Consider the following 26,808-nt stretch of genomic DNA (forward strand, 5'->3'; position numbering starts at 1 on the left):
TTCATTTATATCCCTTGAAATATAGTTTAGAAAACACTAGTGTATGATATGAGGAATTCTTAATCTCAGGAAACAAACTGAGGGTTGCTGGAGTGGGGCGTGGGGTGGGAGGGATGGGGTGACTGGGTGATGGACACTGGGGAGGGTATGTGTTCTGGTAAGCGCTGTGAATTGTGCAAGACTGTTGAATCTCAGATCTGTACCTCTGAAACAAATAATGCAATATATGTTAAGAAAGAAAAAAAGAAGAAGAAGAATGTAGCAGGAGGGGAAGAATGAAGGGGGGGAAATCGGAGGGGGAGAAGAACCATGAGAGACGATGGACTCTGAAAAACAAACTGAGGGTTCTAGAGGGGAGGGGGGTGGGAGGATGGGTTAGCCTGGTGATGGGTATTGAGGAGGGCACGTTCTGCATGGAGCACTGGGTGTTATGCACAAACAATGAATCATGGAACACTATATCTAAAACTAATGATGTAATGTATGGGGATTAACATTACAATAAAAAAATTTAAAAAAAAAGAAAAGAAAACACTAGTGTACACTGTTCATTTTCTTCATACTTACTGCTAGACCACAACATGTACTTAGGGTGCTGCATAACGTTTAGTCCACAAAAAGTCCTAAGTGAACAGCACATCAACGGCCTTTCGTGATTATTTTCATCTTCTGAGTCGAGGTCTAGTACTCTACCACTCGCTTGCAGATTGGAGCTATATAATATAAAAATAAAACATAACTAGCCATATAATAATATTTGCTGTTGGTGACGCAAAGAATGGGTATTGGCTTGATATCAGCTGAAAAATAGTTCAGTTAATAACAAGATGTTCAATGCAAAATATCTTGTCCTAAAAGAAGGAGCAAGATGCTGTTTGCACAGTCACAAAAGGAAAGACATCTCCAATGCCAATATAATTTAAATAAATTATCAGTAAGAGATGAATATTTGTTATTGATGAAATACATCCTAGTATTAATACAGCTATACATTCCAATATAAACTTTACCAAAAAAATAGTATTTTAGTTCTTCCTTTATCATGTTAGATAAAAACTTAGAAAACCAGAAAAAAGGGGCGCCTGGGTGGCTCAGTCGGTTAAGCGTGTGTCTTCAGCTTAGGTCCTGATCTCAGGGTCCTGGGGTCGAGCCCCACATCCAGCTCCCTGCTCGGGGTGGGGGAGTCTGCTTCTCCCTCTCACTCTGCCCTGCCCCCACTCATGCTCTTGCTCTCTTTCAAATGAATAAATAAAATTTTTTAAAAAAGGAAAAAGAAAGGGGCGCCTGGGTGGCTCAGTCGTTAAGCATTTGCCTTCGGCTCAGGTCATGATCTCAGGGTCCTAGGATCAAGCCCCGCATCGGGCTCCCTGCTCCGCGGGAAGCCTGCTTCTCCCTCTCCCACTGCCCCCTGCTTGTGTTCCCTCTCTCGCTGTGTCTCTCTCTGTCAAATAAATAAAATCTTTAAAAAAAAAAAAAGGAAAAAAAAAAAACCAAAAAAAAAAAAAAAAAGAAAATATAAATCACCAGAAAAGGAATAAACCTAAACCAACTTTCAACCTTTTGCAAAATAAGCTATTACTATTATGTCCATTTTTTCACAGATGATAAAATAGACTTAGGCTCAGTAACTTGCTTAAATCATCCAGCCAGTAATCAAAGGAGTCAGTCTGAATCCAAAGCCCTTGCTCTTTACCAGTATATTCGTTTAGAAAGGAATATTTCATGTTGAGGTATTCCACTTGTAGATCTTCACCATGGAAACTCTAAGTAAATTTAATTAAGCTTTATCACTATGAATAGAGCAAACAGAATAGGTGGGGTTTTTTTTTTCACTGATTAAGCCTACAGTGATGTTTAAGCAATTTGAAATAAAACCGAAAGTTAAATGACTGCACATGACATAACTAATTCACATGTATTCTTTTTTTTTTTTTTTTTTTTAAAGATTTTTATTCATTTATTTGAGAGAGAGAGAATGAGAGACAGAGAGCATGAGAGGGAGGAGGGTCAGAGGGAGAAGCAGACTCCCCGCCGAGCAGGGAGCCCGATGCGGGACTCGATCCCGGGACTCCAGGATCATGACCTGAGCCGAAGGCAGTCGCTTAACCAACTGAGCCACCCAGGCGCCCTAATTCACATGTATTCTTAAAAGACTGTTTTCATCCACACAAGTAGTACTTTCAGGCATAATTACACTGGGAGAGAGAAGAACAGTGTTGATGTGGAAGAAGGGAAAAATAAATGTGTATCAGAGGGGAGAGAAGAAAAGCTAATTAATTTGTCCCCCTATAAGCGATTTGTCTTTAAATAATCAAATTGAATTATCCTCTAGTCTTATTATCTGCCACCCCTGATATCCAGAGTTTATGGTAATCAAAGAGTTGCTCACATAGGGCTGAAACAGCACCAATTACAGTCGTTCCCCCTTATTCATGGTGTATATGTCCCAGGACCTCCTGGGACAGAGAGTACTGAACCCTACATATACTACATTTTTTCCTATACATATATCTCTATGAAAAAGCTTAATGAGGCATAGTAAGAGATTAACAATAACTCTTAAATATAACCATTATAAAAATATGCTGTAATTAAAGTTATATGAATGTGAATGTGGTCTCTCAAAATATCACATTGTACTGCACTCAGCCTTCTTGTGACCACATGAGATGATAAAATGCCTACGAGATGAGGTGACGTGCGGTGAATGTCATAGGCCCTGTGACATAGTGTTAGGTTACTACTGACCATCGGATATGTTACTTTACTGTGCTTTGTAGATTTTTTCTTTTTTTTTTCAAATTGAAGGTATATGGCAACATTATGTCAAGCAAGTCTATCAGCACCATTGTTCCAAAAACATTTGCTTTGTGTCTCTGTGTCACATTTTGGTAATTCTTGCAATATTTCAAACTTTTCACTATTATTATATCTGTCATGGTGATCCAGTGACTTAGGTAATCTGTGAAGTTACTGTTGTAACTGTTTAGGAGCACCGTGAACCAGGCCTGTAGAAGATGGAGAACTTAACTGATAAATATTGTGTGTGTTCTGACTGCTCCACCAACAGGCCATTGCCCAGGCTCTGTCCCTCTCCCAGGCCTCCCTATTCCTTGAGATGCAACAATACTGAAATTAGGCCAGTGAATAACCCTACAATGGCCTCTAATTATTCAACTGAAAGGAAAAGCCGCCTGTTTCTCACTTTAAATCATAACCAGAAATGATTAAGCTGGCTGAGGAAGTCATGTTGAAAGCCAAGATAGGCCAAAAGCCAGGCCTCTTATACCAAACAGCCAACTTAAAAACGCAAAGAAAAAGTTCTTGAAGTAAATTATATGTGCTACTCCAGTGAACACACGAATGATGAGAAAGCAAAACAGCCTTACTGCTCATTTGGAGAACGTTTCGGTGGTCTAGAGAGAAGATCAAACAGCCACGACATTCCCTTAACCCAAAGCCTAAACCGCAGCAAGGCCCTGACTGTCCTCAACTCTGGGAAGGCTCAGAGAGGTGAGGGAGCTGCAGAAGAAAAGTCTGAAGCTGGCAGGGGTTGGTTCACGAAGTTTCAGGAAAGAAGTCGTCTCTATAGAAGTGCAAGGTGAAGCAGCAAGTGCTGATGGAGAAGCTGCAGCAAGTTCTCCAGAAGATCCAGCTAAGAGAATTCATGAAGGTGGCCACATCAGATTTCAGTGTAGATGAAACAGCCTTATTCTGGACAAAGATGCCATCTAGAACTTTCACAGCCAAAGAGGAGAAGTCAATCCCTGGCTTCAAAGCTTCAAAGGACAGGCTGATTCTCTTGTTAGGGGCTCATGCAGCTGGTGACTTTAAGGTGAAGCCAGCGCTCATGTGCCATTCCAGAATTCCTAGGACCCTTAAGAATGATGCTAAATCTACTCTGCCTGTGCTCTGTGACCAGAACAACAAAGCCTGGATGACAGCACATCTATTTACAATATGGTTTACTGAAGATTTCAAGCCCACTGTTGAGACCTACTGCTCAGAAAGAAGATTCCTTTCAAAACATTACTGCTCACTGACAATGCACCTGTGCACCCAAGAGCTCTGGTGGAGATGGACAACAAGATTAGTGTTGTTTTCATGACCACTAACACAACATCCATTCTAAGCCCATGGATCACGAAGTAATTTTGACTTTCAAGAAATATATTTCATTGGGCTATAGCTTCCACAGAGTGTGATTCCTCTGATGGATCTGGGCAAAGTAAATCAAAAACCTTCTGGAAAGGATTCACCTTTCTATTTCATCTACTCTAGATGCCATTAGGAACATTTGTGATTCATGGGAAGAGGTCAATATATCAACATTCACAGGGGTTTGGAGGAAGTTGATTGCAACCCTCAGGGATGACTCTGAGGGGTTCAAGACTTCAGGGGAAGAAGTCACTGCAGATGGGGAGGAAAGAGCAGGAGAACTAGAATCAGGAGTGGAGCCTGAAGATGGGGCTGAACTACTGCAATCTCATGATAAAACTTGAACAGATGAAGTTGCTTCTCATGGATGAGCAAAGAAAGTGGTTTCTTGAGATGGAATGTAGTTCTGCTGAAGATGCTGTGAAGATTGTTGAAATGACAACGAAGGATTTAGAATATCCCATAAATTGAGTTGATAAAGCAGCAGTAGGGTTTGAGACTCCAATTCTGAAAGAAGTTCTCCCATGGGTCCAATGCTATCAAACAGCATCGCATGCTACAGATAAATCCTTCATGAAAGGAAGTGTCCATTGATGAGGCAAACTTAGAAACTGCCACAGCCACCCCAACCTTCAGCATCCACCACCCTGACCAGTCAGCAGCCACCAACCAACATGGAGGCAAGACCCTCCAGCAGCAAAAAGATTGCAACTCGCTGAAAACTCAGATGATGGCTACCATATTTAAACAATAAAGTATTTTTTAATTAAGGTATGTCCTGTTTTTAGACATAATGCTATCGCACACTTAATAGACCACAGTATAGTGTAAATATAACCTTTATAATGCACTGGGAAACCAAAAAAATCATTTGAATTAGTTTATTATGATATTCGCTTTATTGCAATGGTCTGGAATCAAACCCTCAGTATCTCCAAGGTATGCCTGTATGTATGTTTTTCTCTTTAATAAAAAGATTGTATTCTCTGGTTTCTTTACACCACATATAAATAGGTGCTGGCACTTGAAACCCATAGCTTCATACATATAATGTTATAGGTAATAGGGAATTTCCACGCTAGTCCAAAGTCTAAAGTCTGAAATCAATAGCTTAATTAAAACACTGTAACCTTAGAAAAAACAATACTTAACGCTACAATGAATTCTAAAATTGCCCAAGTCCTTCATCTTTTCTTCTTAAATATCAAAAAGTAATGAATAAAACTGTTCCAGATACTTTTGCAACATGTTAACAATTATAGTAACAAGGCTACAAAAGATAAAGTGGGAATTTCTGTATTTATTGTGAATGCCTATACTTGAAAAGCAAGTTTAATTAGAGCAAGAAAAGGTCATAAATAGTCTTCTCAGTAGGGAGCTGATAGCACTGGTTCATTATTTTATACCTAATTTCACTCTACCTTATAAGGTGCTTTTTCTAGATGTAACTGTTCATCACCATCACTCTTGTGCTAGACCACCATGATCAAGCTTATCTCTCAGTTCACATGACTATCACACAATAGACAAAAGTCCACAACCACTAAGTAAAAGACAACTTATTCATATTTGGATTCTCTCTCAAACCACACAGTATCCCAAAGTTTCCCAAAATTATCTCTTTCTAATCCTCATACAAGGAACACCATGACCTCATACTAAAAGTGCATTTCCCAAAGGGTGTTCCATGGAACACAAGTTGCCATACATCTTCCAGATATTCTTTAAAAAGATGGTTCTATAATCATACCAACTGTATAAATTCTAGGATAACTGGCAGTATTTCTGATGTTTAATTTTGTTTAAAATAGTTTCCCCAAATTTATTTAGCCGCATAAACATCTCCTTCCCCTCCCTTGCCACAAAGCACCTATAATTATCCCCTGGATTTCCCGAACACATTTTGAAACTAGGGATGGGGCTAGAGTGAAGAAGCCCTAAGTCCAAAACAGAAGCAAACAGTTCATAGGAGAAAAGAATTAAGGGGCAAAGAGCAAGATGGGAGAGTGGGGAGCCAGGTCTTTATACCTTCTGTTACCACGAGAGCTAAAGTGCTGCTTTCCCAAAGCAGCACATAAAGAAGCACTAGAAGTGGGGTTAGCCAACATAGGGCTAGCCATTCCCCATGTACTAGCTGAAAAAAGGAAGTGGACACTAGAAAAAAAGTATAGAGCAACTGGCTGGGAAGAGCGACCCTGATGCTCTGATGGGCATCAGTGGGGAAGAGAAAGAAATGCCCTTGATCTACAAAGGAGTTTTGTATGCAGTGATAACAAAAAATAGCCATTCCTATATCTGGGATGACCTATACTTACAGTGTGGGTCATTCAAAAACAAAAATCATTATGTAAAGAATTTCTTGACTCATTAACATACAGCGAAAGTAGCTGAGCAGTTCTTGGCCATAGCTTCCAAAAACTTGAAGTCACTCCCACTGGTAGTTTCATGAGTAACAAGGGATCAGAAAATCCATAGAACTAGCAAATCTTCTCACTTGCATCTACTCTAGAGTTCATCTGGAGTAACGGGAAAATATAACCAAAAAACTAATACCAATGTCTACAGGTCATATGATCATTCCTCGTGTTCAACAAACTTCCAACTCTGACAATCAATGAGCCAACATCCAAGAGCCCAAAGTCAGAAAAGGAAAAATGTCAAAGGAAAAGGAAATGAACCTTCAGAGACTCAAAGACAATACAAAGGAATGAAGTCAATTTCTCTGTTCACTAAGTTCTTGTAAATTAAACATACCCATTCACAGTACAGACTTAAGAGGCAACCTAGAAAAACACTATATTCATGCTCATTTTTATCAGTCGTCCTTTCTCCCATTCTCGCCTCCTTCCAAGTTTCTTGCCCTGCCCTAAACTCCTCTTCTTTAAATTCTTAAGTCTGTCCCTAATTTTATCATGTGAGCTTTTGGGGGGGAAAAAAAAAAGGAACTAGGTCTACAACCTTTCTGCTGTCAAACAACATATTTTAGCTTCATCTACAGTAGAGTTTCACACTTTTTGGATCCAAATTGCAGTAGAAATACAGGGAGACACAAGAGTTTTGCATGAAAATACTCTTTCTAAACATAATGTCCTTGATATTTTCTATTCTGGTCTATTTAATTTTTTTAAATGCTTGTTGGACTTAGTAAATTGATTTTAAAATCTATCAAAACTAATAAGATGAAACACAATGGGCTACATATTTATTTAAAATAGCCTACATACGGTCAGTAAGTGTGCCAAAGGAGAAAAGATTTCAAAGCAATTTTCTGACTGCCACTGAAGAGTAGTGTAATAAAATATTAATTTGTACCAAGTTCAGTTCCTTTACCCTAAAATAGCCTGGGCTTACTCTGTAATATTAATCAAGTCTCAGGAATTATGAAATATTTCATAAAATTGCCAACGTTATGCTATTTGTTTTTACACTGCTATACTAAAGTATGCCCTACATAGCCATATGAAAAATAAATTCCTAAAATTCTTAAACTGTTAATCCTAACATCCCTATTCTCACTCACAGAGGGATATATTCTTAAAAAAGAGAAACACAATACCACATGATTTCACTCATATGTGGAATTTGAGAAACAAAACAAACAAACAAAGGCAAACAGAAACAAACCAAAAAAAGAGACCCTTAAACACAGAACAAACTGGTGGTTGCCACAGGGGAGATGGGGGGTGGAGAATGGGTGAAACAGATAAAAGAGATTAAAAGTACTTTTATCTTGATGAGCACCGAGTTATGTACAGAATTGCTGAATCACTGTATTGCACACCTGAAAATAATACTGTATGTCGACTATACTTGTATTAAAAACAGAGAGAAACAAAAGAGAGAAATGGAAAAGTAACAGAGACTACTTATTGAACATTCTTCTACCATGTACCAGCATTGTGTTAGGTCAAAAAATTCTACTTCCTCACTGTCGTTCTTAGAAAAGACTAGGATGTTAGATGAGTAGAATAAAGGAAACAACTGCCCAATCTGTATTTCCAATGACATTTATGACAACCCTGAGGACTTAAAAATACACTTAATCATCTGTATGAAACAAACACTTCGATAGTTTGGTATGACATATTCTACTAACATAAAGCTAGTAAGGAGCAACTGCAGAAGTGAAGAACAAAGTGTCCTAGAAAAGATTCAGATCCTTCTAATCAAGCCATCATCACCTCACTTAACTGACCCACACCTGAAAAAATGTGAATAAGCTTTAAAACTACCCCAATGAAAGGAAAAGTTTAAATCACAGTACCCACTGAAGTGCTCTAGTAACAAGTTTATTATTAATCATTTAGATGTATGTGTGTGCATACACTAAATAACCTACAAAATTACTATTAAGGATAATTTTAAATGAAATGTTACAAAGTACAAGAATCAGAAACCATCAACAAAGTTATCCACATACAGACAGCCTTGCTTGCTTCTTTTGTATTGAGTAACATTATCTTACATCTATTCTTTAAGTAAGTTGGTAAAGAATTCCCTAAAATTCCAATTTCCCATTTCAAAGTAGAGGGTAGCCAATTCAATGAATAATGCACTCATTTAGTCAGTGCTAGCAAATTAGTTTATAATATAAACGTTATTTTTACTTCCACAACTCTACTGTAACTTATGCTAGAGTTATACTACTGACATCAAAACTATTATTTTATAAACAAACATACAAACCATTATCATTTCACCAATCCAAAAACAAGGACACAAAAGTCTTTCAAATCTTACTGGATATAACTAGAAAATATATATTATTAAATTTAAGTGGTCTATGGCCTTAAGGCACTCTTATCCCCTTGCTCTATTGCTCACTGCCTTAATTCCTTCTTCCTCTCTAAAACTCTACTTACTGGGCGCCTGGGTGGCTCAGTTGGTTAAGCCACTGCCTTCGGCTCAGGTCATGATCCCGGAGTCCCGGGATTGAGTTCCGCATCGGGCTTCCTGCTCAACAGGGAGTCTGCTTCTCCCTCTCCCACTCCCCCCTCTTGTGCTCTCTCTCTCTCTCTCAAATAAATAAAATCTTAAAAAAAAAAATGAAACTCTTTAAAAAAAATAAAATAAAACTCTACTTATTTCCTCCCTCAAGCCATCAACACAAGCAAGGAATGCTGCCCTTCCCTCCCCCAAAAAAAACATATCTGAGTGAAATATCAGTTTTCTTGTCATGATACTGTGATGAACAAAACTTTAACTGTACCAATTTAAAAGTGAAATGGACCATAACTAGGAATAAAGTGAAACTGATGGAAATGAAGCAAGGCAGACAGAACCTTTGCTGACTCCATTTTTTAAAGTAGCCTATCATCAGCATAAAAATAAGGCATAATTAGATGACACGTTCATTAATGTAAATAGCCAAACACAAATATACAGCATGTAATACAGAGTATTTAACTACTACTGCTCTACTGTTGGGAACATTGGATCTTTTAAAACTCAAACTAGGGGCGCCTGGGTGGCTCAATCATTGGGCGTCTGCCTTCCGCTCAGGTCATGATCCCAGGGTCCTGGGATCGAGCCCCGCATCGGGCTTCCTGCTAGGCGGGAAGCCTGCTTCTCCCTCTCCCACTCCCCCTGCTTGTGTTCCCTCTCTCGCTGTTGTCTCTGTCAAATAAATAAAATCTTTAAAAAAAAAAAAAACTCAAACTAAAAATTGTATCATTTAACGCAAATCATAATTATCATATTTAAGCCCAACAAACAATCCCTGTAAATTTCCAACACCGACCAAAAAAGTAATGTTTAAGAAATTAAATTGAGGTCATTTCACTATCTGGAAACTTCATCTGTTTTTTACATAATGTTAGATGATAAGAATAACACAGGACATGTCCCCAAAATGTAGTAATCAATTCAGACACAAATAACAGCTGACCTATTTCAATACTTAAATGGAGAGAACAGACTGGCATTCTTAACCTAAATTCTCAAATAACTTAAAAATAATAAATACTACTACTCAAGATACATCTTTTGACAGCTTTTCCATTCTTAACTTTTTCTTAGTCCTTACCAAACTTCTGTGGTTGATAACTCCCATTTTTGAGACCTCACACTTAAAAATGCATGACTAGACACTGCCTAGCCACACAGCATACAAATTCCTTAAAAATTTTCGTCTCTTTTTCTCTACTACTGAGAAAAACAATACAAGTTTGAGACTATACATTTTTGTTATGTCATGTCAGACTTCTAAGAAGGCAAAATATGAAGGATACCACTAAAACTTACTTTAAACTGTGCAAAGTCCCTGGTTTGAAATTACTCAAAATATATTAAGAAAAATAAAGTATATTTGGCCAAATACTTACTTGACTTTTGGCTTATTTGGCTTAAATTAAATATGCATACACTGGGGCGCCTGGGTGGCTCAGTCATTAAGCGTCTGCCTTCAGCTCAGGTCATGATCCCAGAGTCCTGGGATCGAGCCCCGCATCGGGCTCCCTGCTCAGTGGGAGGCCTGCTTCTCCCTCTCCCACTCCCCCTGCTTGTGTTCCCTCTCTCGCTGTCTCTTTCTGTCAAATAAATAAATAAATAATCTTAAAAATAAAAAAGATTTAAAAACTAAATATGCATAAGCAAGGTTTTTTAATAGAGATATAAGAAACAAAATCCAAGAAAATATCTTTGGTGAAAAATATACATAAATTATTCTGGCAAAACAGCAAAATACCTTCTTGCATAAAACTACTATGTAAACTCTTAACCAAAAGGCAATTAAGGATACAATTTTCTTTTATCATAATTTTAAAAATTATATTTATTACTGGTACAGAGAGTTCTCCCATCATTTTGTAGATGAGAAAGAACAGTTACTAAATGACAATCATGATCATAGACAAGAGTGTCGCTATGGAACCCAATTCTAGAAGTACGTAAACCTTTTCTTTAAATTTTCAAAAGAAACACTTAAAAAAAAAAACTCTGAATTTAGGAAACATGGAATGTAAAACGACATACGTTTTATAAAATATTTTGCTCTACGCATAAAAATAAAAGACATACAAAACCAGTACCAAAGTCAATCAAAACTGTCTAACTCTTAAGAGAGAAGATGGTTTAGAATTCTTACATTCCTACTATGAGCCTGGTAGTCTGTTTGTAAAAATCATCTGTTCACTTAAAAATACACACACATACACACAGTTTTTAAACACCTCATGACATCAAGTTGCTAGAAAACTTCTGATACTGGCAAGTTGGATAAAGTTATTATATAGGCCGTCTTGAATGAGTTATTTACCTGACAAACTAATTTTTAATAAATTTCAAATCAAAAAAATAAATGAACGAATAATCACGACTTGACTTTTACTTCAAGAAAATAAAGCTTTACTTGAGAACAAAGACATTTTAGGACACTTTCCAACAAACTAAAATTATTAATATCCCAATGGTACAAAACACTTCTTTAGCTAATACCCCTCAAAAGCTAATGTACCAACACAGGTGTGGGTGGTGATGCGTGTTCTCCCAACAGAGAGCCACTGGGTGTTGGAATGTGCTCGCGTGTAACATGGGAAGCAGAACTTAAGCCAAGCCTTCAAGCTAGAAGGTCACATGGAGTGTCTGTGCTTATCTCTGATCTACTGCACTACAGCGGGTCTTCTAAATCATATCTCTATTTAGGGAAATGGAGACAAAAATCTAACCGGTTTAGATCTGCATTAAATGTATAGTCCGTCTAACCCTCAAGTGGGAGCTGTTCCCAAACATTCTCCACCAACTACTATCACAAAATTTTTTAACTATTATGTCATGCTATCTTACAAACATGACAATTTTTGGAAAGTCCATGTTTAGTAGTTTCCTTTGTACCATATGGAGATGAAATAAAACCCCAGCGATCACCACCTTCCAGTTCCTGTTGACCTAAGACATTTCACTATCTCCTCCCATTTCAAGAGCGATTTCCAAAGTCTGGGAAGGAATGTTTCCACCAATAAATACCTTTCAACTGAATCTGTGTTATTCCGCCACTCGTTAGGCAACTGTGAGCAATAATCCATTTTGCTCATCACAGAATTATTCAAAATCTTTTACTGTTGACCTCAAAACAGAAGTTCTTCCTCCTAAATTCCACATTAAATCAAGGCAGTAATTGAGTAGCACGGTTTTACTCTTGGGAAAATATCTACCAAAAACTTAAAAAAAAAAAAAAAATCTTGAATAACTGGTAACTATTCACTGTATATACATTTAAACGTACTACCATATCCATTATGTATTTAAGTCTATGTTATAAATATGTTACACGGACCATGTATCTGCCTATCTACATACTAATGACAAAGTCGGCAGCTTACTCATGATACCTCCCTTGCAACAATTAAATCCCAATGCCCACCTAAAGGGAGCTTACTGAAAAATACAGACTCACCCCATTCCAAGTATTCAAGAATGTTCTTCTCTCTTCGCAGCGGAGAATTATTGCATTCATCATAAAGGCAGATGAGTATATCCAGCAGCGTCTCCACACTGAAGCACTGCCCATTGGTCTTAGCCGGCCCGTCCAAAATGAACTGCTCCAACTGCCTCAAACGCACTTCCCCAGACATGTTTGCTTCGGGGTCCGCCGCTTTTCCCTTCAATGAGTATCACGGTTTGCACTACGAGTATCTGATCCTAAATTTTAAAAGGTGCGGTTTTAAAAATAAACCCCTCGTCCTGCACACAACTGTCATGCACGGCCGGTGCTGAATGACACCCCGACACGCCAGGAAGCTCCCTTTACCGAAGCGTCTTCGATCCCGCACAGATGCATGTATTGGGAGGGAAAGTTACCATAAAATAGATCGTTTATACATCTTAAGAAGAATAATACAATTAAGTCGTATATTTAAATAAAATAATAATTAAAAGTACAGCGAACCAAAGAGTCAGGACTTCTTTAAAAAAGAAGAAAACAACAAAATACAACTCTTCTCCTTCATTCAAAATTCAACTTGTGCAACACAATCCCGCAACGAATCCGGCTGCATCATTAATGAATTGGGTCCGATCCGCATCAGCAATTCACTTCCCGGGAAGGAGGAAGACGGAAAAGGGAGGAAAGCCCCAGAAGGTACATGGGGGAGGGAAAAGCAAGTCGCTGCTGCAAAGGCTGCCGCCCGCCGCTGGGAGAGCGCCCCGGCGGCGGCCGCGCGGCGGCGCGACGGAGGGGGAGGCGGCGGCGGCGGCGGCGGCGGCGGGCGGGAGGGGGCGAGGTCCCCGAAGCAGCCCCTCGGCTCGCCGCCCGCCGGGTCCCGCCCGGAGAACGCTCTTCCTCTCTCCTCCCGGCGTCCTCCTCCTCACGGCCCCGCGGCGAGTCGTCTGTCCCGCGGAATCCGGACGAAACTCCTCATCTCCCTCGCAGCGTCTGCCCGGGCCTGACGCGCGGCGCCACCGGGCCGGGAGCGCGGGCTGCGGCGGCGCTCGCCCCGGCTCCGGGGGGCTGCGGCTACTCGGCCGCCCGCGCCCGCCCCATGGCGGGGGTCGCCGGCCGGGGGCCTGCGCCGCGCCGGGCGGACAGCCGCTCTCCCCCCTCGGCCGCCCCGAGGTTCCCGACGCCCTGGCGCGGAGCGGGCGGGGGGTTGACGGGAGGGGGGTCTGGATTCAGAGGACGCGGCCGGCTCTTTCTCCCCCTTCCTCACGCCCGGGGGCTAAGGGCATCTTTCCCCGACGAGGCGCAGGAGGAGGGGTTGGTGCCGCGGCTGAGGCGAGCAGAGGCTGCGGCAGCCCGGCTCGCAACCACTCCCTTCCTCTCCGTCCCACCCCTCCCCCGCCTTCCCGGCCTGGCGCGCTCGCGCCCTGGTCTCCGCGAAGCTCCCCCAGCCCCCGCCGCGCGCGCCGGCCCGAGACGCGCCGCCGCGCCCGGATCCAATATGGCGGCCCGGCCGCGGGCGCGCGCCGCCCCCCGCCCTGCCCCGCCCCGCCTCGTCCCTGCCCGAGTCGGAGTCCGCGGGCCCAGCCGGGGTCGGTCCCGAGGCCGCGCGGAGCGGAGCCGAGGCCCCGGCGGGACGCGGGCCGGGGTGAGGGCGGCTGCACCCTGGCGGGAGGGTGGGAGCCCGCGGGGCTGCGGCGACTGCCGCGACGTGGAACGCAGTGATGCGAGAGGACCCACGGAGGCCTCTGGTGCGGATGGCAGTCGGGCCTCTCCCGGCACGCTCGGAGCACCACCTGTCCCGCACGTTTGCTCGGGGTTTGGGGGGGGCCAGGAACTGCCAGCGTCCGGCTTCCCCCAGACCTGCGGAGGACCGTGTCTCTCTCACCGCCCCTTACCTGCGTACCACCCGCCCCCCAAATGCGGTGCCCGAGCTCAACCGACTAGCAGTTACCCTGGTGTCTAATTACACCACTTCGTGTGTCATTCCCAGGACAAATGCAGTGACACACTCGTGGGCGCTACCGTCCCAGTTGGGAGAGTGCGTGCCAAGGGCACAATGCCCATCTATCGTCCCGAAAGTTTCCCTACGCGCAGCGCTGGCTTTCCTCCTCCGGAACCACTGCAGCTGCTGCCTGTTCATCCCCCGCCAGGGCTACCACCTACAGGGGTTCAGCAGATGCGGGGAGTCCGGACCGTGCTCCGCGGGCATCGAACCCCCGGCCCCGGCGTGCGCGCACGCGCGCACCCGCACGCGTGTGCCCCAGTGGCACCGCAGACGCTGAGCAGCAGCGGCAAGTTCTTCAGCTGCTATGGCCCCTGACGCATTTAAGCATTTAGGGCCTTCCAGGTGTTTTCGAGTCTTGGTTTTAGGAGAGCTCTGTTTACAAATTTCTCATGAAGGCCCCACAGTGAAATGTATCACCAAACTGGGTCACTGCGTTTCTATCATTTCCTCTCAAAATTGCCATCTCCTTTATAATTTTCCTCCAAAATACAATTATTTTATATTCCCTGCCTATGCCCGTGGGCCAGTTATGTTTTCTGTTAATGCCCACAATTGCATCTTTTTACATCTTAATAATATGGAAGCTGAGGAGCAACTAGAAATGAAGTGTAAGAAATGAAGGCTAACAAATTATTAAAGTTGCTGTGATTCACAAAACACTATGAATTTCACGTGAAATCTACGCTTTCGAAGTCTACACGGGCCTGGCTTAAATAAGGACAGTATTATATCCCATGTGCTGTTGACACATGAGAGACTCTTAGACAAAAGATGAATCATTTCTAACCATGACGTCTTTATATGTGTGTTTTGTCTAATTATAAAAGTAATAAAAGAAATGAAATGTTTAATCCTAACACAGATAATAATCAATATTTTGGTGTTTATTATTCAAACCTTCTTTCCACGTATTTTAACAAAAAATTATACAAAATGAAAGTTTTATAGTCTCCTCCTCCACACTCTTTTCACCTAGCAATATATTATAAACATCTTTTCAGGTCAACAAATGTTCTTCAACAGCATGGTTTCTAACAGTAAAGCCAAGACATTTTAACAGTTCCATTTGACCTTGAGGTGGGGAAGCCAAGAAAGAAGCCATTTCTTCTATTTTTCCACCATAGAACTGACTCCAAGATACCTACTTATCCAACTTGAAAATAACTATAAAGAAGAGTTCAAAAGAGAGAAGCTAAAACATGTTAGGACTCCATGAATGCTGATTAACAATGGAAGTATGTGAGATACAGATACATGTTTTTTAACAGAACAGTCAAGCTGCCAGTCCTCTCTACCTATTCTGTTAGCACTTGGGTACCACCCACAGTCCAGGGTATTGATGGTTGCTTAATAACCTTTTCCACATTATTTAGAGAGTAAAGGGGAGGACTTATTTTTATTTAATAAAAAAGGCACAAAAAGAAGGAAGAAGGTTGAACCCAATCAATTTGGCTTGAATAATTCAAGCTCAGAGACTTAATATTTAACTAGACACTAAACACATTGTGCGGGTGTTATTTTAAATGTTCCGGTTGAAGTGTGAACATGCTTGTTAATGAAACCGGTCTTAAGCCAAAGAAAGGCACAGCCCCAGCAACCCCACAGCGCTTAAAGTGTTCCTGCGAAGCAAGAGTGGCACGGTGTTCTCTGGGAAAGGAGCCTGGAGGAGGTCTTTGTGAAATTCTGCTTGGGGGCCTACAGATCAGATGTATGCTACCACAAATACAATCTTTTTGAAATCATCATCAGAAGTTTTATATGAAAGTGCCGGGAATTATTCGGACCGTTCAGAAAAGGAAGAGGATGGGTCGGGACCAGAAGATAGGAGAGTGAAAAGAATAGGACAGGACAGGAGTCATTAAGCCTAGTCTCCCATGCAAGCTCTATTCGTCTATCTAATCCTCCGATTCTGACCTAAGAGCAAGAGAATCAATGCATCAGCGAATATTTGTAACAAACAACCCCACTCTTACCTTGCTGCATCTTACTCCAGAACAACCATAGGTTCGATGATGAAGAACAGGGCTCAAAGCAAGGTCCATGCCACATCACATCCCCTTTCTGCCCAGCACATCCTGACCCCACAAATGATCGACTTGGTTTACCACCCTCTGAGGTTGAAACCCCAGCTTGTCCTCACTTCACAACTGGCTCCCAACATGAGTAACACCAAGGGCAAAGGCTTACATTATGAAAAAGGAAGACTTTATAATTAATAATTGCTTCCTTTATAGAACACTGGCAGTATGTAAATACTGTCCATTATTCTATTCAATAATCATAAGCACAGGAAATAGAAAAATTATCATCTCCATGTCATAGACAAGAAAAGGGGCCTAAGGAACTTAGATCCATAGCTAGCAAGTGACTGAGGAGCTGCATGTCAACACCAGGCCCACCCAGCTCATGCCAGGGCCCATGGTTTTATTTTTTTATTTTTTTTATTTTTATTTTTTGGATTTTATTTTTAAGTAATCTCTACACTCAACGTGGGGCTCGAACTTACAACCCCAAGATCAAGAATCACATGCTTTACCGCCTGAGCCAGCCAGGGAGCCCCAGAGCCCGTGGTTTTAACCACTACACAAGTGAGGTCTGAAAGTCTGCAGAATTCTGTTGTAACCAGGAAGCAGGGAGATAGAGTTGTTAGTTCACATATTTGGGCCTTAGAAATTGACATCCAGGCAAAAGAGGGAAACAAATATGATGTGTCAAGGGTCCAACCAGGAAACCAGAAATCACCTGTGTATTTAAGCTAGGGGAATCTTAATTCTGGGAAATGATTTCATAGGTGATAGCAGGGCTGAGGAAACAAACAGGGGAGAGCAAGGTTTTACCCAAACTATTTTAAAAAGAAAGATAAAACAAATGTTTTATCTCTGAACAAACATTAAGTGGGTTTTAAAGTGCCTGGTTTTAACATAGCAATTTTCACTCCCCTCTTTTCATATTTATTTTGCTTTTTTTTTAATCCCTCAAAAAGGTTAAAAAACCAACCAAACAAACCCTACTCGTCTAGGGCAAGTTTAATTAGGTTCACAGACTAATGTTTCCCACTTGCTCATCAATGGATCTTGCCTATCTTTAAATCTCTTGCTTAAACTTCTCATTAAAGCTCTATATAAACAAGCTCTACCATAAATGGAATTTTTAGAAATATGCTTTGGGTCAAACATTACGATACAGATAGTGTCCACTATTTGACCTATTTAGGAAATTTGAACATTAAGAAGAGAGGTGGTCTTCTCATAAATTCCATCAGCAGGAAACATTTGGCAAGACTCCACGGCCATGCGTGATGACAAAACCCAAGCCTGCAAAGCCAGTGTGTTCCTCTCAGGCCTGAGGTGGCACTGGAGGTGACACGGCTGAGACCCAGGGGCTGGCAGCTGAAGAAGTGAGAACTGGAGAATCCAGTTATCATACATGGAAATTGCTCTGCCCCAGGTTATCAGTGACTTCCATGTTACCAAAGCCAATGGTCATTGATCTTAAGTCCACTTTTCATTTGACCTTTTAGCAGTACTCGACAGCATTGATCGCCCCCCCCCCCACCTTAACTAAAAGCTTTTCTTCACTCTGCTTCTACGCTCTCTTTTCTCCTACCGCACTGGCCACTCCTTTCCAGTCTTCTTTGGCAGGTCCTCCTTGTCTTTCTGATTCCTAAAAATGGGATGCCCAAGGGACCAGTCTTTGAGCCTTCTCTCTCTTCTAGCTACACCCATTCCCTTAGATGATCTCAATTAGGCTTAAGAATGTAAATACTATATATGAAGTTTGAAAAAACATGTCACAAGTTCTTCAACACTCTTCTCATCGAGAGGTTGGGTCTATATCCCTTCACCTTGCATTTAGGCCAATCTTAGTGGTTCCCTTGTAACAAGTAGGAGGTAGCAGAAGTGACCATTTCACTTCCCAGGCTGGCTATAAGAAGCCACATAGCCTCACCTGGTCCATGGGAATACCATCACGAGAACCCTGCACTGCCATGTAAGAAGTTCAACAATTATAAGAAGTCCAGCAGTCCCCAGGGCTGCTATGCTAGGAGGGAGCACAAGCCATAAAAGAACCCCATGCAGACACTAAGTCAGCATCAACTGCCAGACACGTGACTGAAGATGCCTCTGGAGGATTCCAGCCGCCAGCTGTCAATCACCCCCACCAAGACCTCAAGTCTTCCCAGCTGAGGCTCTAGTCATCATTGTGGAGCAGACAAGCTCTCTTCACTATACCTTTTCCAATTTCTGATGCACAGGATCCATGAATCTAATAAAATGATTGTGTTAAGCTGCTACGTTTTGAGGTAATTTGTCATGCTAAAGTAGTCACCAGAATAAAATATAAATGCTGATAACTCCCACATTTATTTTTTTTATCTGATTCATCAGCACCTAGTACCAGGGACCGTGTGCTACGTTCTCCCAGGCTTTATCTGTATCGTGTAACTCCCTCAGAGAACTGGGGGCAGGCACTGTCTCTTCCTAACTAAGAGGGAAATGAAGAGGCCTTTTCCTAAGGAAAGAGCCTCCCCATTGAGCTGCCTTCTAAGAAATGCTACCTGAGAAGATAGTGGAGCTCTCCCTCTGCTGGGAGTTTGATGACACGTACATCAAGTGCCTCGAGGAAGTGGTCTTTATAATCCTATCATCATATCAGATAAAGGGCTAGTATCCAAGACCTATAGAGAATTTATCAAACTCAACACCCAAAAAACAAATAATCCAGTCAAGAAATGGGCAGAAGACATGAACAGACATTTCTCCAAAGAAGACATACAAATGTCCAACAGACACATGAAAAAATGTTCCATATCACTCGGCGTCAGGGAAATACAAATCAAAACCGCAATGAGATACCACCTCACACCAGTCAGAACGGCTAAAATTAACAAGTCAGGAAACAACAGATTTTGCCAAGGATGTGGAGAAAGGGGAGCCCTCTTACACTGCTGGTGGGAATGCAAGCTGGTGCAGCCACTCTGGAAAACAGTATGGCGGTTCCTCAAGAAGTTAAAAATAGAGCTACCCTATGACCCAGCAATTGCACTATTGGGTATTTACCCCAAAGATACAAATGTAATGATCCGAAGGGGCCCATGCACCCCAATGTTTATAGCCGCAATGTCCATAATAGCCAAACTGTGGAAGAGCTGAGATGTCCATCAACAGATGAATGGATAAAGAAGATGTGGTATATATACACAATGGAATATTACTCAGCCATCAGAAAGGATGAGTACTTACCATTTGCATCGACATGGATGGAACTGGAGGATGTTATGCTGAGAGAAATAAGTCAATCAGAGAAAGACAATTATCATAGGGTTTCACTCATATGTGAAATATAAGAAACAGCACAGAGGATCACAGGGGAAGGGAGGGAAAACTGAATGGGAAGTCGTCAAAGAGGGAGACAAACCATGAGAAACTCTTTTTTTTTTTTTTTTAAGATTTTATTTGACAGAGAGAGACACAGCGAGAGAGGGAACACAAGCAGGGAGAGTGGGAGAGGGAGAAGCAGGCTTCCCGCCGAGCAGGAAGCCCGATGTGGGACTCGATCCCAGGACTCTGGGATCATGACCTGAGCCGAAGGCAGACACTTAATGTCTGAGCCACCCAGGCGCCCCACCATGAGAGACTCTTAACTATAGGAAACAAACTGAAGGTTGCTCGAGGGGAGGTGGGGGAGGATTGGGTAATTAGGCGATGGGCATTAAGGAGGGCACGTGATGTGATGAGCACTGGTGTTATACACAAATGATGAATTACTGAACTCTACCTCTGAAACTAATGATGTTCTGTATGTTGGTTCATTGAAATTAAATTAAAAAAAAAAAAAAAAGAATCCTATCATCCTAACATTACAACTCCCCAAATTCCTAAAGCATGAAGTAACAAAGACCCTCTTCTTCGTGAAAGGTAGATGGTTTGTCTACAAAATTTTTAAAATGAAAGAAAAAAAAAAACTTTGGGTATTATTAAGTTTGGGAAAACAAGACGGGATACCAGTGTCCTCTGCCGTACTGTGGACATCAAGCAGCAGCGACAGCTAACACGGAGCATCTTCTTTGTCAACACCAAACTGAGGATCTTACGTTCATGCAATCATCTTAACTCAATAGGGCAGAAACTACAATTATTTCCCTCAGCTCAGGCTGCTATAGCAAATTACCATGGACTGGGGGTGAGGGGGGGAGGAAGGTGTTAAACAACAAATATTTGTTTCTCACAGTTCTGGAGGCCAGAAAGTCCAAGATCAAGATGCCAGTGGATCCGGTTCCTGGTGAAGCACACTTCCTGGTTTGCAGATGGATATCCTCTCATCGGTATCTTTACATGGTGGAGAGCCAAGGAGAGAGAGGAAGCAACCTCTCTCACGTGTCCTGTATAAGGGTACTGATCCCACCCCCAGCGGGGCTCCACCTGGTGACCTAATCACCTCCCATAGGCCCCACCCCCTAAGACCATCCCATTGAGGGTTAGGATTTGAATGTATGAATGGGGGAGGGGGGGTGGCGGGGCCACAAACATTCAGTCCGTAACATTTCCACATGACTAAGGACTAGAGAAGTTAAGTAGCTTTCCCAAGGTTATAACCTCTATAGAGCTGACAGACAGGAAGGTCAGGATTTCTACCCAGGTGAGATTATTAGAAAGTCCGAGCACTGAAATGCTTTGCTAACTACCTCATAGCAAAGCTAAGAGAAACTAGTATCAGTTACCTATTAATAATTAAATTAAGCCCTATTGTCTAACCAAAAGAAGGGAAAACTAAAATGACTTCATTATAACCTTAAAGCATAGAAGACATTCTCTTGCAGGAATTTTGGTCAATTATTTCCCATGTAAAGAAGAGCTAAACCAAAGAGAATAGTTTTATTAAAATGGAATTTATTTCACGTAGACAGAGAAACTCATTTTCAGGATGACAAACCCCAAAATCAGACACAAAGAGAGATGGTGGACTTGTAATCTCTGAAGGCCTGAAAAACGTTCATTTCAAACCAATTTCAACAGCCATTTCTCTTAGTTTGGAATCCACCTGCCAGAAGGTAAAAGGCCCAGAACAGATGTACTCTCCAGGCTCCATTCAGCAAGAAGATTCAGTGCTTCCACACCAGTACGGGGGACTAATTAAACCCACAGTCATATGGTGGAGCCCATGATTATGTTTTAGAACAGACTGTGACCTCTCTCTGACCCAGAGGGTAGCAGCATCAGCACTTAAAAGCCGAATGAAATAAGGCGCTGTCAGCAATGTTCCTCAGGATAAAAAATGTAACAATAATAATAATAAAAAGTATCAAGACATAAACCCGCAAATAGGATGGTATCTGGAGCACCCCAGGCATTCATGAGAATAAAGGAAATGAGAATTCAGGAAAATTAAATCTGAGATATCAAGAGGGGCTTTCCTCAAATAAAAAAGGCCCCCAATGTCATAAAATACAGGCAAAAATCCATGCAGACGATAAGAAACAATATAAAAAACTTTGTCAGTATTAAAACTTGGATTCGTTCCAACCACTTCTTCAGATACTAGCTTGGCACAGGTCAGAGAAAAAGCTAGAGAATATTTGGGACTGACGTTAGAAGAGACAAATTAAGTCTTTTTTTCTACTGTAACATTAGATAATCCTGTTCTTTGAAATTTTGTTTCTCATAATGATAACATGTTACCCTATATAAACAATTGATCATTAGTGGTTTATTATCTCAGCAATGGAGCTGAATTTTCTCTGAACCATCCACACCCTTTTGCTCACCCTGCCTGTGAGAAGATCATGATTTATTTAATGACGAGCCCAGTGCAAGCTACCATGTATAACTGTGGAGCAGATAATTTCTCTACGTAACGATAAATTGTCTAAGCAGTAATAAACTACTACTTTGTCTTCTCCAAAGAAGACATCCAGATGGCCAACAGACACATGAAAAGATGCCCAACATCACTGATCATCGGGGAAACACAAATCAAAACTACAATGAGAGATCACCTCACACCTGTCAGAATGCCTAAAATAAAAAAAAAGAAAGAAACAACAGGTGTTGGCGGGGATGTGGAGAAAAAAGGACCCCTCGTGCACAGTTGGTGGGAATGGAAACTGATGCAGCCACAGTGGAAAACAGTTCAGAAGTTCCTCAAAAAATTAAAAATAGAATTATCATATGATCCAGTAATTCCTCTACTGAGTATACACCCCAAAATTATAAAAGCGCTAATTCGAAAAGATACATGCACCCCTATGTTTATAGCAGCATTATCTACAATAGCCATATTATGGAAGCAACCCAAGTGTCTATCGATAGATGAATGGATAAAGAAGATGTGGTATGTATATGCAATGGACTATTAGTCATAAAAAAGAATGAAATCTTCTCAGTTGCAACAACATGGATGGAGCTAGAGAGTATAATGCTAAGTGAAATAAGTCAGTCAGAGAAAGACAAATATCATATGATGTCACTCATACGTGGAATTTAATAAACAAAAGAAACAAACAAAGAAAAATAAAAGACAAATCAAGAAACAGACCTTAACTCTAGAGAACAAACTGCTGGTCACCAGAGGGGATTGGGTGGAATTGGGGGGGGGGGGGGGGGGGGGGGAAGAGGGGGGGGGGGAGGGAGTGCATCTGTCGTGATGAGCTCCAGGTGATGTATAGATTGATGGAAGAGATCAATCACCATACTGTACACCTGGAACTAATTTAACACTTAGGTCAACTATAATGGAATTAAAATTTTAAAAATAAAAAATAAAATAAAATAGGTAATTTTAAGAATAACAGATCATAGGGGCACCTGGGTGGCTTAGTCGGTTGGGCAGCTGATTCTTGATTTTGGCTCAGGTCATGATCTCAGGGTTGTAGGATTGAGCCCCAAGTCAGACTCCAAGCTCAATGGGGAGCCTGCTTCTCCTTCTCCCTCTGCCCCTTCCCCCCGTGCTCTCTGTCTCTCTCAAATAAAAATAAATAAATATTTTTTTAAAAATAACAGATAATAATAATGTCTCTGAAGAAAAACAATCACTACTTTGTTCTCATTAGTACTTCACACTTAGGATGGAATTAACCGTCTCACAAAAGCAGTAGCTAATCATTAACCAGGATACTAGAGCAACCATTCCCAGTTTTTTTAAACCATTATTAAGCTGTTTTAGTATTCATTCATCAATAGTCATTTAGCAAGCCCCCAAACTGCACCAGGAACAGAGCACAAAGTATAAGTGGATGATGTTCAACCTTCACTGTACAAATCCCCTAAAGACATAAATTGTAAGCAAAGGTATCACAATATTGTTAGTGTCCTTTTAGTTGGAAGACGAAGGTTAGCTTGTAGGAGGTGAAGAAGCAGAGACATTTACCTGAGAAATTGAATGGGAGTATACCTTTTGGTAAGCTTTGGATTACTCACACAACAGAACAGACGGCATTTTTCCAAATAGGGAGAAAAGAAAAAGCCAACTTCAGTGCTGTGGGAAGCATGCCAGGACAGAAGAATCAGGCCCCTCCAGGAAGGGACAGCAGAACCAATAACCAAATCCAACCATGGCTAAATGAAATCTTGTGTAGGTGATTTAACATTCAAGTGGCTGATTCCACAAGGACATGGTTGGGTGTAGCCATGTCTTAGAGGAAGCAGTGGTGGTTGTCAGATGGATGTCGAGATTATAGATGATAGTGGTCCTTCTGGGTTAGGGTGGCATTGGTTAGTAAAAGAGGTAAGAAGGGGAGACAGAGGCATGAGCCCGTGAGAGGTTCTGGGTCTTGGCGAAGAAGGGATAGACTCCAGTTTCAGCAGAGAATTGGAACAGAAACCTAAACCCAAGATGCCAAGATGGGCATGACACATGAGCTGACCAGATAGACTAGGGGTTGGGTAGAAGCTCTCCGAGGTTCTGGGAGCTAAATGTTACTTTGGGTCCACTAGACCCCACCTGCGGACCTTGCTACCTGATGGTCAGAACTGTCAGTGTGTGCTGTAAGGCTGGGCTTGCCCTATTCAGGTCCTCTCTGGAGCGGAGCCTGAGGGTCATCAGTGCTGGTGTGCTGCCAGGACTGGGACAGCCATGGGCTGATGCCACCCACCTAAAACTATCCCCCTTGCTATCCTACCATGATGCCTAACACCTCAACAGTCTGACCACTGCTTTGGCTTAGGGTGAAGTTGGGGAACATCTTTCACAGGCCGGATACAATCTAAAGCTGGGATTGACCTGACCACTAGTGTAAGGATATTTACTACTTTGAGCTAAAGTCTGGACAATGATTTCTTCCTTATAAGCAGATTGGCCTTTTAAAGGAAAGTCATTAGAAGAGACAACCAGGGTATAACATCCTCAGCCCAAAGAACGATCGGGTGGTGAGCGTGTGCCTCAGTGACACTTTAGACTGAAGCTACGGCCTCAGTCCCTTCTACACACTCTCATTCAGCACACATATATTGAGGGCTGACTGTATGCCAACCACACTTCACTCTCCATGAGGTTTGAGAATACAAACCATTCTCTCTTCAGCAACTCCTCACTCCACCTTGTTTCTACCCTCCCCTCACTTCAAGCTCTGCCAATGTAACATTCCTGGCAGTTTCTGTTTATCTACATCTTTCCCCCTTTTCCTTTGCCTACCTTCTCTCCCCCCTCTTGCACCCTTTCTCTTTCCCAGCCTTCTCCCTTCTCTTTCCCTTCTTTCTCCCTTACCTTCCCGCTACCTTCTTTTCCCTTAAGTCATCATCATCATAAATAAAAATAGATTTTAAAATACTTATTAGACATAACCAGTCTTGGTGGGAAGAAATGCATGATTTCACATATGCTCCTGTGAAGTTCATGAGTTGGGACAGCTAGCATGAAGTTAGCCCTGACTAACCCATGCATGTAGATTTAGATGAACTCCCTCACCCAGAAGGGACCAGGCTGAATGAAAAGAAGGCCAAGCATGTCATTTTTTCCAACAATTGGTGACGGGGAGAAGGATGAAGAAAAGGTCTATGCCTGGGACACTCCACAGTGTGATGAGGAATGGAAAAATCAGAGCAAACATTTCATGGGGAGTCCATCCTGAACATTCTTCTTGAATTCTTTCTTTGGCCCTCATCACATCCCTCCCAACTAGGTGGCATTATTATCTCCAGATGAGGAAACAAGTGTGAAAAGTAGTGGCAGGTCTGGAACCAGGACCTAGTCTGCCTGATACTGAAGTCTGTGGTGACAGAATGAAGAGAAGCTTCGCCAGGTCCCTAGTGGTGTCCGACCACGCCATAAAAGGGAACCACAGTCAGGATTCTGAGGGCTCACGGGCTCATCCAGCCTCACACAGTGGGCCCTGCAGTGTGCGGGCATAGACTTGGGGGGGGGGGGGGGATATGTGATCAGGGAACACATGAACAGGCATTTCTGAGCTGGAGAAATCATTATCTTACCCAATTCAGGAGTCATGCAGCCTCTGTGTAAACATTCCCAGGGACAGTCCTCCTACAAAATAAGAGTCACAGTTTGGCCACATTTTTGATTCAACAGTTCAAGGCCTTAAGCTCACATATATGCAGGGGCTTTAAAATATTTTTCTGATACTCCCACCTTTGTAACATTTCATCTGTCTTTAATTCTAGAACTAATTCTTTAGAACTACCAGAACTCCTGGGTATTTACCCCAAAGACAAAGTAGGGAAAAGAAGGGCCACATGCATCCCAATGTTCATAGCAGCAATGTCCGCAATAGCCAAACTGTGGAAGGAGCCGAGATGCCCTTCAACAGATGAATGGATAAAGAAGATGTGGTCCATATATACAATACAATATTACTCAGCCATCAGAAAGGATGAATACCCAACTTTTACATCAACATGGATGGGACTGGAGGAGATTATGCTAAGTGAAATAAGTCAAGCAGAGAAAGTCAATTATCATATGGTTTCACTTATTTGTGGAAGGAATAGCATGGAGGATATTAGGAGAAGGAAGGGAAAAATGAAGGGGGGGAATCGGAAGGAGAGATGAACCATGAGAGACTATGGACTCTGAGAAACAAACAGGGTTTTAGAGGGGAGGGGGGAGGGGGGATTGGTTAGCCCGGTGATGGGTATTAAGGAGGGCATGTACTGCATGGAGCACTGGGTGTTATATGAAAACAATGGATCGTGGATCACCACATCAAAAACTAATGATGTATTGTATGGTGACTAACATAACATAATAAAATTTTAAAAATTAAAAAAAAAAGAAAAGAAAAGAAACCACCAGAATGCAATGTGAGTATACTTAATAC

The 26,808-nt window shown here is 42.0% G+C and overlaps 1 protein-coding gene across 23 annotated transcripts in view; it reads right to left on the bottom strand.

Moving 5' to 3' along the window:
* CDC42BPA (CDC42 binding protein kinase alpha) overlaps positions 1 to 13,325 on the bottom strand; it is a 330,638-nt gene extending 317,313 nt beyond the window's left edge. For 8 of the 23 annotated variants that reach the window (XM_032389307.1, XM_032389293.1, XM_032389297.1 and 5 more), the window contains exon 1: positions 12,551 to 13,324. In XM_032389307.1, coding sequence (XP_032245198.1) covers positions 12,551 to 12,728 — 178 coding nt within the window. In that variant the 5' untranslated portion in view covers positions 12,729 to 13,324. Of the gene's footprint in view, positions 1 to 567; positions 921 to 12,550 lie in introns of those variants that run through there. The other 15 variants (XM_032389299.1, XM_032389300.1, XM_032389296.1 and 12 more) reach the window with 4 other exon arrangements.
* Between the last annotated feature and the right edge of the window lie 13,483 nt (positions 13,326 to 26,808).

The sequence above is a fragment of the Phoca vitulina genome, unplaced genomic scaffold, assembly GCF_004348235.1.
Source record: "Phoca vitulina isolate PV1807 unplaced genomic scaffold, GSC_HSeal_1.0 scaffold54, whole genome shotgun sequence".
Lineage (NCBI taxonomy): Eukaryota > Metazoa > Chordata > Mammalia > Carnivora > Phocidae > Phoca > Phoca vitulina.